This window comes from Helicoverpa armigera, chromosome 27 (assembly GCF_030705265.1).
Source record: "Helicoverpa armigera isolate CAAS_96S chromosome 27, ASM3070526v1, whole genome shotgun sequence".
Classification (NCBI taxonomy): Eukaryota; Metazoa; Arthropoda; class Insecta; order Lepidoptera; family Noctuidae; genus Helicoverpa; species Helicoverpa armigera.
The window spans coordinates 3,783,690-3,799,724 of NC_087146.1; the positions used below are offsets into that span (position 1 = coordinate 3,783,690).

General features: G+C 38.4%; 1 protein-coding gene and 1 long non-coding RNA gene across 2 annotated transcripts; both read right to left on the reverse strand.

Moving 5' to 3' along the window:
- Positions 1–645: 645 nt before the first annotated feature.
- LOC110369625 (carboxypeptidase inhibitor SmCI-like) lies at positions 646–10,526 on the reverse strand. The gene is made up of 8 exons (XM_064041907.1): positions 10,375–10,526; positions 9,846–9,900; positions 9,062–9,165; positions 4,154–4,242; positions 2,828–2,905; positions 2,530–2,617; positions 1,571–1,625; positions 646–782 (listed from the first exon to the last, which is right to left on the reverse strand). Exons 1-8 carry the CDS (start codon positions 10,445–10,447, stop codon positions 653–655), a joined length of 672 nt encoding a protein of 223 aa, XP_063897977.1. The 5' UTR covers positions 10,448–10,526; the 3' UTR covers positions 646–652.
- Positions 10,527–14,717: 4,191 nt separating this feature from the next.
- LOC135118957 (uncharacterized) lies at positions 14,718–15,932 on the reverse strand. Its single transcript, XR_010277883.1, has 3 exons — positions 15,779–15,932; positions 15,397–15,451; positions 14,718–14,804 (listed from the first exon to the last, which is right to left on the reverse strand). It is a non-coding gene; the product is annotated as an uncharacterized LOC135118957 (long non-coding RNA).
- Between the last annotated feature and the right edge of the window lie 103 nt (positions 15,933–16,035).

The window sequence follows — 16,035 nt, forward strand, 5'->3', positions numbered from 1 at the left end:
CCAACATAGTTGGGAAAAAAGGCTCGGAGGATGATGATGAGGAGGCATTCTGACCGCGTCGGTCTAGTAGAAGTAGTAGTAGTACTACTCGCTTGAACGTTTGATCGCGTGACCGCTCTGTCTGATAGATCCCTAATAGGTAAATAGGAACAGCCTATTAATTTCAATGGTTAAGCCGTTACTCGCGATTTTATCCGCGTCCGGAACAAATTCATGCATTCGGATAATAATTACTTTTTGATCTATAATCAGCTACTTAATCTTTTATTTCGTTTGAACATCATCATCTAACTAGGCTTTTCCCAACTCTATGTTGGGGTCGGCTTCCAGTCTAATCTGATGTAGCTGAGTACCAGTGCTTTACAAGGAGCGATTGCCTGTCTGACCTCCTCAACCCAGTTACCAGGTCAACCTTATACCCCTTGATAAGACTGTTTGTCAGACTTACTGGCTTCTGACTACCCGTAGCGATTGCCAAATATGTTCAATGACAGCCGAGACCTACAATTTAACGTGCCCTCCGAAACACAATCGTTGGTCGTAGCAACTTATATGTTACTTAGTCGAAATAAAACACAACTTTTAAAATGTTTAATTTAATTTATGTTTTCCTCTCCATATGGCAGAAAACCATGCCTGTTCAATAAAAAGGCTAGTCATAATAATGATCGCGTTCGCAAGCATCTTGGCACGCGCTTAATTTTCCGAACTGGTTATCATTTCCATAACAACCCCCGAAGACAAAGAATTCACATCTTCCAGACCTTGCATTAAAGAAATACCTGCAAAATATATAGATATATAAATCTAAGTAGGTAAGTTTACATTACTTATTAAAAAAATACTATTCTTCTGCCAGCGGTTTAACCCGCAACCCGTGGGAACTACTTCCCGTACCGGGATAAAAAGTAGCCTATACCTAGCCTTCCTCGATAAATGGGCTATCTAACACTGAAAGAAATTTTCAAATCGGACCAGTAGTTCCTGAGATTAGCGCGTTCAAACAAACAAACAAACAAACTCTTCAGCTTTATAATATTAGTATAGATAAATAAGTAACCCAAAGTAAGTAAGTTTTTTTTTTAGGGGAAATCATCAAATGACCTCTCCCGCTGTGGGTGCAGCGTGAGGGAGTGTCAGACTCTTGCTGACCAAAACCTACCATGTTCCTTCTAGAGCCCTTCATGTACCAGGGCCGCGGTAACTCTCTCAAACAATCCGTTTACTTGAACGCTTGGTGATAGTAAAATATTCCAGTCATTATTAAAACCTTTTGAAGCTTACATAAAGTCCTTTAAACCAGGATTCTGTTAGGTGACGTTTTTTTGTAAAAGTGTGAACTTTGTGAAATCTTTACTCTTCTATAATACTAATATAACAAAGAGTAAAAAAAACATGTTTGTTTATTTGTACCCTAAACGCTCCGAAACTACTGAACTGATTTGAACATTTTTTTTTTTTACTGTTAAAAGACACTCTTCCCGAGTAACAAGAGCTATATTTTATCCTGGTACGGGAAATAGTTCCCTCGGGACGCGGGTGAAACTGTGGAAAAACGGCTAATACATACCTATGATATATTGCAAGGCAAGGTCCTGCTTGCTTGGGTAGTAAGCATCTCGATTCTGAAAATAGAAAATGTTAATTTAGTTTTATACAATACTGGCGACCCGCCCCGGCTTCGCACGGTATAACAGTATTTTCGCACTATTTAATAATGGCGTCCACGGCCGATTTCAGCCACGGCGGCTGTTCCCATTAAAGGAGGTCAGCCAGCTGCGCAGGCATATTATAGTGCACGAGCATTTGCGCAGACACAGGTGCACTCCCTATTCCTTCACTCTCATAACCCGATGGGACGGCAATCCGACACGACCGGAAAGAGATCAGGCGCAGGACCGACATTTACGTGCTCTCCGATGCAGGGGTGAATCAATCACCAACTTCCAGACTACGGGCTACTTTGTGAAAGTTTAAGAAAACCCACAAAGCGATTTCGGCCCGACCCGGGAATCGAACCCGAGACCTCGAGTACAGTCGCGCTTGCGACCACTAGACCAACGAGGCAGTCACTATTTACTTAATATATATTATTATAAACCGTAGATAAAAAAAACCGCATGATTCCAGGCCAGGCAGGTAACAATGCAACTCTTCTAAGTTTGTTTGTGATTTCTAAGTGTATCTTGGACACCAATGACTGTGTTTCGGAGGGCACGTTTAACTGTAGGTCCCGGCTGGCATTGAACATCCTTGGCAGTCTTTACGGGCAGCCAGAAGCCAGATAGTCTGACACCAGTCGTACCGAGGGATATTGGGATGCCCAGGTAACTGGGTTGAGGAGGTCAGATAGGCAGTCGCTCCTTGTAAAACACTGGTACTCAGCTGCATCCGGCTAGACTGGAAGCCGACCCCAACATAACTAGGAAAAGGCTCGGATGATGATTATGATGATTATGTAAATTATGATGGCTTAGTTTGATAACATAAAGGATGAAAACCCGCAGTTTAAAAGTAAAAACTACATACCGATGTATATAATTCTGGCTTCACAGAAAATAGCCAGACTCACAATTAAAAGTAAATTAATTAACTTCATGTTTTTACTAAGTAGGTATTATTGTGTTCGTCAACGTCGAATTACTGTGGACTTAAACTGTAGATTACTGGTTTATATACTTAATCAAAATTATGTAATGTAATGTACCTATTTATCAATAATAACTGTTTTTGAGAGAGAGCAATAACTGTTTTTCAGAGCTGTATTTAGATGTCTACATTTATTTATAACCGATACAAAGAAAGACACAAAAATGTTTCTACTGACCACAAAGTCTTGATTTCGCTTGAATTCCCGCTCGCTTTGTGGGTTGCGGAAGGTATTTCTGCCAGAACGTAGACGGAACTGCGTCAATTGGATATCAATTGAATCTCAATAGCAGTTTAAAGTTTTGACCATAGCAGGAATTCTGCTGCTAACATAAGACCAATCGTTTTCCAATGACATTCCATTGGTCTAGCATAAGTCCATGGGGTAGTCTACTCAACAATCGTATTGCAATCGTAAATCAATTGCAGACAATATGTTTCATTATTGAATCACAGAAAAGGATAAAATCGTTTATTTTTGAGCCCCAGTGGGTTTAATATTTAATGAAGTAACTACCTAGTTCGGCCCTGTAACCCTATCTCGGAAGACAATAGTAATCAGTAACTTTTCGATTATATTAATTCTCCCTAATTAACTATTTAACTACGCCTGTATAAAATTGCTGGCTGTTACCCGCGGATTTACCCGCGCCCAAGAGGTACCTACTTCACATATTCTGGCAAAATAATGCAAAATGTAACCAATTTTACTTAACTCAATTTTTAGGTTTCCGTACCCAAAGGGTAAAACGGTAAACCTATTGTTTTCGCTCCTCTATCCGTCCGTCCGTCTGTCACCAGGCTGTATCTCATGTACCCTGATAGTTAGAGAGTTGAAATTTTCACATCTGATGATGTATTTCTGTTGTAGCTATAACAACAAATACTGAAAACATACACAACAAACGTGATGCTCATTTTTGCTCTGGTACGGAACCCTTCGTGCGCGAGTCCGACTTGCACTTGGCCGGTTTTTTACTAAGACTAAGACTTCGCTGTCCGTCCGTCGTTCTCAGGCAGGAATCTCATGAGCCGCGGTAGTGATACCGAATACAGAAAATCTACAGCTTTTTGGCGTCGTACGTATGTTTTTATTCTTTTATAATTTTACTTTAATCATCTATACTAATATTATAAAGAGGAAAACTTTGTTTGTTTGGTTGTTATGGATAAACTCAAAAACTACTGGACCGATTTTAAATAAAAATAAAGGGCATCTGAGGCGGATGACGGGGAGTAGCGACCCCGCGGGGCTATATATATCCGAGTGCTCCAAGGAGAGTATACTGTCCCCCATCTCCGGCTTGCCGGAGTGAAGCATGACGGGGGATAGGTCTTCAGCCCGGGCTTGCCTTCATCGGCCGGTCAGAGTGGAGTCGCTAGAGCAGGGTTAGCAGCCTTGCTCGGAGGGTAGGTGCCTCGTGGTAACTGGCGAGTGGGCCGGTGATGCTGGACCCACAGGGAGCGCGTGATCTGCGTTTAAAGTCCGCCGAGGTATCCTCACCCTTAAGCCGCTCATGTACCTGTTGCCCTCTTGTTGCGATTTCGCGACTGATTGCCGGGGGCCCAGTAAGTGAGGTGGCGAGTCTCCACCTGCCATTTTTACATGTATTTAATACATTGTCATGGGCAGGTGCCATAGTTCCCGAAGTTTCTAGTCCCATTCCTAGTCCATTAGCATCCCATCACAATAGCCCAAGTAGTTTTCATCCATAGTTAGCAATAGTTCAGCACAGAACCGGGGATTGTCCTTGGGTACATTTCCTGTATACAACAGGGGTAATCGTCGGTTTTGTGTCACCATTTCATTAAAGTTGTATCAAAAGGGCTTCAGCGTGTTGGCTTCGGCCCCACGTTCGCCTCCCAAAAATCCGGGACTCTACAGTCCCGTAGTTTGGTAGAGACATACATTTATAATAATTATTATTTATTTATTGACACAAAAACATATTTTTTCACCATTAGAAAGCTATATTATCTGCGAGTAACATAGGTTATATTTTACCCCGGTACAGGCAGTAGTTCCCACAGGACGCGGGTGAAACCGCGGGAAAACGGCTAGTGTTAAAATAAATCATACTCCGAGCCTTTTTCCCAACTATGTTGAGGTCAACATCCAGTCTAACCAGATGTAACTGAGTACCAGTGTTTTACAAGCAACTGCCTATCTGACCTCCTCAACCCAGTGACCTGGGCAACCCAATATCAGAAGTCAGTAACTCTGACACCAGTCTAACCAAGGGGTGGTTAGACTGGTGTCATACTTACTGACTTCTGACTACCCGTAACGACAGCCACGGATGTTTAATGACAGCAGGGACCTACAGTTTAACGTTCCATCCGAAACACAGTCATTGGTGTCTAAGATATACTTAGAAAGTACATACAAACTTAGAAAAGTTGCCTTGGTACTTGCCTGACCTGGAATCACAAGGATGTATTAAGAATTGTAAAAATCTTATTATTTTCCTCGTTTGTAGGTATTATAGTAATCAAAAACTGACATGTTTTGCTATGCGTTTATTAAATGCAATTAATGATCAATTATTTAAAAGGTAAGTAGAATTAGCCTATTAGTTTTATTGAATAAGCCATTACTCGCGATTTTATCCGCGTCCGGAACTAATTCATGCATTCGGATAATAATTACTTACAGATCTATTAACAGCTTCTTAATGATTAATAATTTATTTCAGCTACTTAATCGTTTATTTCGCTTAAACATCATCATCTGTCTAGCCTGATCCCCACTATGTTGGGATCGGCTTCCAGTCTAACCGGATACAGCTGAGTACCAGTCCTTTACAAGGAGCGATTGCCTATCTGACCTCCTCTCCCCGGTTCACCGGGCAATCTAATACCCCTTGGTAAGACTAGTTGTCAGACCAACTGGCTTCTGACTACCCGTAACGACTGCCAAAAATGTTCAATAACAGCCGAGACCTACAATTTAACGTGCCCTCCGAAACACAATCGTTGGTCGTAGCAACTTATATGTTACTTAGTCGAAATAAAACACAACTTTTAAAATGTTTAATTTTATTTATGTTTTCCTCTCCATATGGCAGAAAACGATGCCTGTTCAATAAAAAGGCTAGTCATAATAATGATCTCGTTCGCAAGCATATTGGCACTCTATGTCTACTGTGAACTGGTTATCATTCCCGAAACAACCCCCGTATATAAAGTGTTCACATCTTCCAGTCGTTGGATTAAAGAAATACCTGAAAATATATAGATACATATAAATCTAAGTAGGTAAGTTCACATTACGTATTAATAAATTACTATTCTATTAAACTTATCTATTATACAACTTAAAACTTAATAAATACAAAATCGCATCAAAAAATTCCTCCTCATCGCTGCCCACCGGGAGTGTACCCAAGAGGCTGGCAGCATTGCCACGTTGGATAGCAATGCTTAATTTTATATATAGCAAAATTTTAGCAAAGACACATTGTTCTTTAAAGAATGTTTTGATGTAAAAGAAAGTTCCATTAATCATTAATTAAAACTGCATTTATACTTTTCTGAAAATCACGTCAAAAACTTTTCAAAACGCCGACAAACTTTCTACCAGGAATTAATCCAAAACAAGGTTTAACCAGTTCCTTAGCATTTATCCGAAATTCAAATTTAGAATACACTCACACGCATGCTTGGCTAACCCTTTTGATGCTAGCAACATTCTATAGTTATTAAAACCCTTTGAAATGCACGTAAAGTCCTTAAAACCAAGATTTCGCATAGGTGCCCGCTTTTTTTGCAAAAGAGTTTATATATTTTTATTATCTTCCACTAATGCGCAAAACCTTTTGAAACTTACATAAAGTCCTTTAAACCAGGATTCTGTTAGGTGACGTTTTTTGCAAAAGTGTGTAATTTATGCAATCTTTACTCTTCTATAATACTAATATAACAAAGAGGAAAACATTTTTTGTTTCTTTGTACCCTAAACGCTCCGAAACTACTGAACTGATTTGAAAAAGTCTTTCAATGTTGACAGACACTCTTCCCGAGTAACAAGAGCTATATTTTATCCTGGTACGGGAAATAGTTCCCTCGGGACGCGGGTGAAACTGTGGAAAAACGGCTAATACATACCTATGATATCTTCCCAGGCAAGGACCTACTACCTTGGGTAGTAAGCATTTCGATTCTGAAAATAAAAAAAGGTTGTATAATATGTTTAATACAATACTGGCGACCCGCCCCGGCTTCGCACGGCATAACAGTATGTCATGACTATTTAATGGATATTATTGTATATTTAAACCATCATCTTAAAACACTCTATCTAATAAAAAACCCTTCTAAGTTTATTTGTACTTTCTAAGTAAATCTTGGCCACCAATGACTGTGACCCGGACAGATCCGGAGGGCACGTTTAACTGTAGGTCCCGGCTGTCATTTAACATCCGTGGCAGTCGTTACGGGTAGTCAGAAGCCAGTAAGTCTGACACCAGTCTAACCAAGGGGTATTGGCTTGCTCAGGTCACTGGGTTGAGGAGGTCAGATAGGCAGTCGCTCCTTGTAAAACACTGGTACTCAGCTGCATCCGGCTAGACTGGAAGCCGACCCCAACATAACTAGGAAAAGGCTCGGATGATGATTATGTAAATTATGATGGCTTCATTTAATAACATAAAGAATGAAAAACCGCCGTTTAAAAGTAAAAACTACATACCGATGTATATAATTCTGGCTTCACAGGAAATAGCCAGAGTCACAATTAAAAGGAAATAAATTAACTTCATGTTTGTACTAAGTAGGTATTATTGTTGTCGTCAACGTCTTATAACTGTGGGCTTAAACTGTAGATTACAATGTTATATACTTAATCAAAATTATTTAATGCTATGTACCAATTTATTTAGCAATAACAACTGTTCTTTGAGAGAAAGTAATAACGGTTTTTCAGAGCTGCATTTAGATGTCTTGAGGTACATTTATTTATAACCGGTACAAAGAAAGAAACAAAAAATGTTTCTGCTGTGCACAAAGTCTCGAATTCGATTCCCGGACGAAATCGCTTTGTGGAGTTTAGAAACTTTCACAAAGCAGCCCGGAGCCTGGAAATTGGTGATTGATTCACCCGTGCATCGGCGAGCACGTTAATGTCGGTCCTGCGCCTGATGTCTTTCCGGCCGTGTCGGATTGCCGTCCCATCGGGTTACGAGAGTGAAGGAATAGTGAGTGCACCTGTGTCTGCGCAAATGCTTGTGCACTATAATATGTCCTGCGCAGCTGGCTGATCCCCGTATATGAGAACAGCTATTATAGATTATAGATTTTTCAATACGTTAAATTAAGAGCTTTAAGAAGCCAAGCACTGGACCACTATAATCCTTATAAGTACTTTACTCTTGCTAATATTTTATCATTGCGAAATTAACTATTTAGTACCTAGATAGTCTTTGAGTTTTACGCTACTGCATCGATCAACTTTCGACCCGATTGTGGAAGTTATTTCTGCCGGAACGTAGACAGGACGGTGGGGTACAGTACGGGGCTCAATTCTGCTAATTTAATTGTCAATTGGATATCAATTGAATCTCAATAGCAGTTTTAAGTTTTGACCATAGTAGGAATTCTGCTGCTTATATAAGACACAATTGTATTGCAATCGTAAATCAATTGCAGACGATATGATTGATATCAATCTTATGTCGCCTAAGTCAAATTAGCAGACTTAAGCCCTGTTAGGTTTATTTAAAGAAGCTACCTAGTTCGGCCCTGTAATTCTATCTTAAAGGACAACTAGTGATCAGTGATTAACAACTTTTCAGTTATATTTATGCTCCCTAATTAACTATTTCACTACGGGTGATAACGGGTGTATAAAATTGCTAGCTGTTTTCCGCGGATTTACCACGGGTAAATCCAAGGCCTACTTCACACATCCTGGTAAAATAATACAAAGTGGCACCTGTAACCAGGGTTAAACTCAATTTTTTAAGGTTCCGTACCTAAAGGGTAAAACAGGACCCTGTTACTAAGACTCCGTTGTCCGTCCGTCGTTCTTCTGTCACCACGATAGTGATACTGAATATAGAAAATCTACAGCTTTTTGCCATCGGACGGTTTTTTTTTAATTATTTTACTTAAATCATCTTATTATTTTAAATAGGTATTTTTTTTAAGTTTGTATGTAGAGGATAATCTTTGGAACCGCTGGTCAAATTTCCAAAATTCTTTCACTGATAGATAGCTACAATATTCCTGGGCGCCATAGGCTATATTTTATCCCGGTACGGGTAGTAGTTCCCACGGGACGCAAGCGAAACCGCGGGAAAACGGCTGCTAGTGTTAAAATAAAAAACAAGTTTCAAAATGCAATATTTAATCATTCATCTCATATATGAGAGAGAATAGATATGTGCAAATAAACGTTTGTGGTCGATCTAGCAAGCCCTTTTGCACTCTTTCCTGGTTCTGAAACGGTTCTCATTTCCCCCACACCCTCCGTAGAGAAATCTTTCGCATTTATCAGTATTCCTGTTGTAAGCATACCTGAGAATATATTAAAAAATATATTGAAATAATTAACTATAGTATCTTAGATCAACTACCTCGTTAGTCTAGCTGTCGCAAGACGGCTGCTGAGCACGAGGTCTCGGGTTCGATTCCCGAGTCGGGCTGAAATCGCTCTGTGGGTTTAGAAGACTTTCACATAGTAGCCCGGAGCCTGGAAGTTGGTGATTGATACACCCGTGCATCGGAGAGCACGGTAATGTCGATCCTGCGCCTGATCTCTTTCCGGTCGTGTCGGATTGCCGTCCCATCGGGTTATGAGAGTGAAGAAATAGGGAGTGCACGCGCAAATGCTTGTGCACTATAATATGTTCTGCGCAGTTGGCTAATCTCCTTACATGAGAACAACCGCCGCAGCCAATAATCGGCTAGGAGGACATCATATCTTAGACAGGTGAATGGCACGTATCGTATCGAAATTTCCTCAAATTCGCAAGGACACGATTTCTGAGGGGGAAAACCACTCGTTAGGCTAGATATTTAGATAGTACATAAATTAAGAAACTTAATGACTTAGTAACTGATTGATCAATCAACGCATGGTTTAAAACCGTGGACTTAAAAGCACAAAATAGTGTTAGAAGAAAAATGGATTTTTGGCAATTTCCAAGAGGTCGGAAAAATATCTACGTGTTTATAAATATATATAATGTACGTACATTTGTATGAGGTCGACGCAATGTCCTTGGTCCATTGTTAGGAGACATCTTGCTTCTAAAAATAATAGATAAATTTAATAATTTTTGTATTTATTACAAAATTGAACGAATAAAAAAAGGTTTGGTTATAGCTTAGGTTAATGTAAAATTATTAAAAAATCGCCTCTTTACTAAATGAGTACCTATATATAGAAGGAAACATGTACATTTATATACAATTTATATTATTATATAATTACAGTATATCTTGGACACCAATGACTGTGTCTCGGATGGCACGTTAAACTGTAGGTCCCGGCTGTCATTGAACATCCTTTTCAGTCGTTACGGGTAGTCAGAAGCCAGTAAGTCTGACACCAGTCTAATCAGGGCTAGGGTATGAGGTTGCCTGGGTAACTTGGTTGAGGAGTCGCTCCTTGTAAAGCACTGGTACCTACTCAGCTGAATCCGGTTAGACTGGAAGCCGACCCCAACATAGTTGGGAAAAGGCTGGGCAGATGATGATGATGAGAAGGAAACATATACATACCCATATACGTTCCCATAACATCAGAAAAGGAAATAGCCAGAATCACAATAAAAAGGAAATAATTTAACTTCATGTTTTTCTAAGTATATTGTGTTCGTCAACGTCGTATGGGTACTTGTCGGCTTAAACTGTGAATTACAATTTTATACGCTTAATGAAAATGTAATGTATTTAGCAATAATAATTGTTTTTTAACAGAGCTGTATTTAGATTTCTACATTTATTTATTACGACTCGGATTCGATTCCTGGGCCGAAATCGCTTTGTGAGTTTTCTCTCTCCGGTCGTGTCTATGAGAGTGAACGAATACTGAGTGCACCTGTGGGACACAGGCTGTGTCCAAGCAAATGTTTGTGTAGTCTTCGCGTTGGGCTTTCACGACAACACTGCAACTGAAATCGAGTAAAATGAAAGGTAACTACACTGATAGTCCAGAGCAAATTTTTTGTACTTTATAATTTTTCCCCGATTGCGGAAATTTAATAAATTAGGTAACTACCAAGTTCGGTCCTGTAACTCTATCTCAGAGGACAAATAGTAATCAGTAACTAAATTCGGCTGTATATATTCGCTAGCTTTTACCCGTGGATTTACCCGCGTTCAAGAGGTATCTACTTTAAACATCAAAGCAAAGTTAACTAGGATTTAACTAGGGTAACACTAACATAATAAGCTCAAATACTCCACGTTTTAGGGTTTCGTACTTAAAGGGTAAAACTGGACCCTGTTACTAACACTTCGCTGTCCATCCGTCGTTCTTCTGTCATCATTCTTTTTGGCATCAGATGTTCTTATTATTTTACTTAAATCACGTTAAAATAAAACACAAGTTTCAAAATGTCATTTTTAATAATTCATCTCGCACAGGTGTGTCGTTCACAATCACATTAAATGCTATCGCATATACTTTATGACATTCTATGGCGAATTGTAAAAAAACATAACCTAATCCATTCAGTGGTTTAGCCACAGGAGTCATTTTTCGTTTCATAATTTACAAAATCATGTGTAAAGCACAGATAAAGTTAGGAGTATCGAATGTTTTGACCAGCTGTCAGTTTTCAAGAAAGAATTTCATTTGTTTGTAATGACTGACTTTTATATGGTGTTCTAATTTTCGCACATTTTTATTCTATTTACTTTGTTTCAAAAAGGCATTTTTTATTTTACTTATTTTTCTTTTGTCTTTGTGTTAATCGACATATATTAACGCATTTAATTTAATGTGACTGTGAACGACACACCCGATATATGAGGGAGTATAGAGCTGTGCAAATAAAACATTGTCTTTTATTTTTATTTGCAAGCCGCTTCACATTCTTCTAAGGTATAGAAAAGGTTTTCATTTCCCCCACAGCCTCCGTAGATAATTTTATCGCATTTTTCAGTTTTCGAGTTAAAGGCATACCTGAAAATATATTTTAAAAAAATATTAATGTAATTTGGTATGGTTTAAACCAGTGGGCTTAAAAGCATGAAAATTTGGGAGAACAAAAATGAATTGAAAAATAGTTTGACGCTTCTCGTGACCAAAAAGCTGGCTATTACCTCGGACAAAGGATCAGCATGGCCATCCAACGAGGTAATGCTGCCAGCCTCTTGGGCACGCTCCCAGTTGACAGCGATGGGGACGAATTTATTGACGCATTTTTAACCGACTTCCCAAAAAGGAGGAGGTTCTCAATTCGTCGGGATCTTTTTTTTTTTTTTTTATTTTTTATGTATGTTCACCGATTACTCGGAGACGCCTGGACCGATTTGCAAATTTTTTTTTTGTTTAATAGGGTTTACCTCCCAGGTGGTCCCATAGTCACCAGGTCAGGATCTGATGATGGAAACCCTGAGAAATCGAGGGCAACTTTCGAAAATTGTAGGCATACGTAGGGTAAAAGCTTGACACTAAGGCGTATGTCTGATAACACTATGCAGTGGTGAAGGTTTGAAGCTGACCTGATGATGAAGTCCAGAGAAGGTTGAGGGAACTTTAACAATGAATGTGTAAACTACCTCGTGTTTGGGCTTATTTTGTTCGTATTGACAAGACCTTTGCAACAGTGAAGGTTTGAAGCTGACCTGATGATGGAGACCAGAGAAGGTCGAGGGAACTCGACAATTGAATATGTAAACTACCTTGTGTTTGGGCTTATATTGTTCGTATTGATAAGAACTTTACACTTATGCGGATAGTGACAACTATGCTTGTCACTGAAAAGCTAAAAATAAAATACTTTTTACAAAAAAATAAAACCGACTCCCAAAAACACTGAAAAGCAAAAAAAAACTATTCTTAGGTGCATCGGCCTAGAAGTCGGTGGCGAAATAAACTTAGTTACATCCATTAGACACTGACTTCTAGGCCGATGCACCTAAGAATAGTTTTTTTTTGCTTTTCAGTGTTTTTGGGAGTTTTTTTGCTTTTCATTTTATTTATACTGTTTTTTTTGTTTCACTAGAATAGTTTATTATATGTATTGTAAATATGTAAATACCTATACATGAGTGCTAAACATAATCCTTCGTCCACGGGTAACAGACATCTTGGTTCTGAAAATAATAAAGTTAATAATAAATTGTACAATATATTTAAAATTTTAAATAATGCTATACATTTTACTTTTAAATACATTTTATTTTTTTACTGAAACTACGAAATCACATCCATAGTAAGTTGGCAGAATCTTTTCAGTAGTTTATTTTCCTCACTTTCTTCCTTCGAATATAGAACTATAAATATTGGTTTGTCATTGGAGCAGTGGCGATTATTTGGCGGATATTTAATTCCATACCTAATCGGAACATGTCTTCTTTACAATACAATAAAAATATCACCACTCTATCAATTAATCCCTTTTTTTATTAAAAAAATTAAAAATGCACTCTTATTGAGACACCGTATATAGAGAAGTATAGATATACATACCCCTTTTTAACGACGTAAAAATCATCAAATGACCCCTCCCGCTGTGGGTTAGCAGCGGTGAGGGAGTGTCAGACTCTTACTGACTAAAAGCCGTCGTGTTCCGTCGTAGGCCTTATGTGCTAGGGCCGCGGTACCTCTTTCGAACAACCCGCAGCCCCGGCAGAGATATACATACCCCTGGCTTCGCAGAAGGAAATATAATTAATAGCCAGAATCACAATTAAAAGAGAATAAATGAACTTCATGTTTCTACTATGTAGTTATTATTTTTGTCGTCAACGTCTTCTAACTGTTTGCTTAAAAAACGGATTAAAATTTAGAAAAAAAATCATGTATTTAATTGAGCAATAATAATTGCTTTTTTATCAGAGCTGTATTTCGATGTCTACATTTATTTCTTATTTGTAGTTTTCCCGCTATTTCACTCGCATCTCGTGGCTACTGCCTGTAGCGATATAAAAATATGTTACTCGAGGATAGGATAGCCTCCAAAATGTTAAAGTTTTTTTTAAATCGATTCAGTATTTTCGGAGCCTTTACAAACAAACAAAAAAAATGTTTTCTCTTTTATATATTAAGCCCCATACAAGTAATGTTAAATTCATATCTTAAGTATGCAAAACAACATACGTACCTACCTATAATATTTTTGCAATGGCCGTTTATGAAGTTCGGCCCTGTAACTTCATCTCGGAGGACAATAGTAGGTATACATTAGCTTCTCGGTTACATTTATGCTCCCTAATTAAAAATTTAGCTACGGCTTTTTATAAAATTGCTAGCTGTTTCCCGCGGATTTACCCGCGACCAAGAGGGACCAACTCCACATCCTGGTAAAATAATACAAAGTAGCACCGGTAACTAGAGTTTAACTAGGGTAACACTAATAGAGTACGCAAAAATACTTCAATTTTTTAGGGTACGGGTCCTAAAGGGTAAATACTTTTAGTCTTAGTAACAGGGACCTAAAGGGTAAAACTTGACCCTGTTACTAAGACTTCGCTATCCGTTCGTCCGTCTGTTACCAGGCTGTATCTTATGATCCGTGATAGCGTAGAATGAGTGATACTGAATAACAGAAAATCTACTAGCTTTTAGCATAAAAAACATGGTGACGGACGGACCTTTTTATTCTTTTATAATTCACTTAAATAATAACAGTTAATCTCTGATGTATTAAGTAATATTCAATTATTTTTTTGTATACCTAATTGTGTGATTTTCTATGGGTTTGTTCCTGAAATACTTAGATTATTTTTCTTATACACTTATTAAATGAAAATACAAGTTTTTAAAATGAAAATTTTAATTCATTTTTATTTGTCTATGTACCTATGTATACCTATGCTACGAGGTAACAAAGAAAAGTTGTCTTCTGTCTATTCTATTCTTCTATATATTCTAGCAGGCCGCTTGACAAGCTTCTAAGGTATCAAAACGATTGTCATTTCCCATACAACCGCCATAGACAAACGGTTCGCATCTTTCAGCCTCGTTGTTGTAGGCATACCTGAAAATGTTAATAAGTAGGTATATCCTTTTTTAGTGGGAAATCATCAAATGATCCCTCCCGCAGTGGATTAGCAGCGTGAGGGAGTGTCAGACTCTTACTGACTAAACCCGTCATGTTCCTTCTTAGGACTTTTATGTACCGGGCCTCGGCGACTGTTTCGAACAATCCCGCAGCCCTGGCACGCCTTGGCCCTGGTGGGTCACGCGTTTGCTGACTCTAGTAAGTATATCTTAGACAACCAATGACTGATTAAAGGTAAAGGAAAACATCTCGTTGAAACGTGGACTATAGAGTTTGAGATCAGCAACCCGCATTGAGCAAGCGTCGTGATTAACGCTTAATCCTTCTCCGTGTGCGAGGAGGCCGCAGCCCAGCACAGCAGTGGGACGACTAAAAGGATGGTGATGATAATTAAATGAAAGTAGGTGTCTAGGCTAGTAACTGGGTAGGTACAAGAGATCAAATAAGCAGTCGCTCTATGTGGCACACTAGTACCTGCTCAGCTGCATCCAATTAGACTGAAAGCCGACCCCAACATTGTTGAGAAAAGGCTAGGCAGATGATGTATTAATTCGACGTAGGTACATACTTAGGCACATGTCCATAACAAATTCCTGGGTCCGTGGGCTGCAGACATCTTGGCTCTGAAAATGATTAATGGAATGTTGTTAATCACAATTTGGTATATAGGTAGGTTTGGTATATTACCTTATTTAGACCAAATTAAGTAATTGTCTCACAAAGTTGAGCATACTCAAAATAGTTTTGTCAGAGCTAACGTGTACCTTAATTATAATGGCATTTTTTTTTCATCGACAATTAAAAGGAAGTACTTATAGTAAACCGTGATCAAGTTTCTAATTTTATTACTAACCACTGGAAAATGGGATAACTTCTAATAAACTAATTTACAAAGAATTGTCGTCGAACCGATAAGATACTAATAAGTGTAAATAAGAAGAAATACATACCCATAGCTACACAGTAGGAAATAGCCAGAATCACAATTAGAAGAAAACATATTAATTTCATGTTTGGACGATTACTGTGGTCGTTCACTTCAACAAAACAATTTGTACTGATTACAATTTTTTACTTCATAAAATGTTATGTATTAGGTATATTTAGCAATTGTTTTTTAACAGAGATGTATTCAGATGTCTATTACGCTTAATTTGTCACAGATTTTTCTGTAGATAAAAGTCCCCTAAGATGGGAATGATTCTTC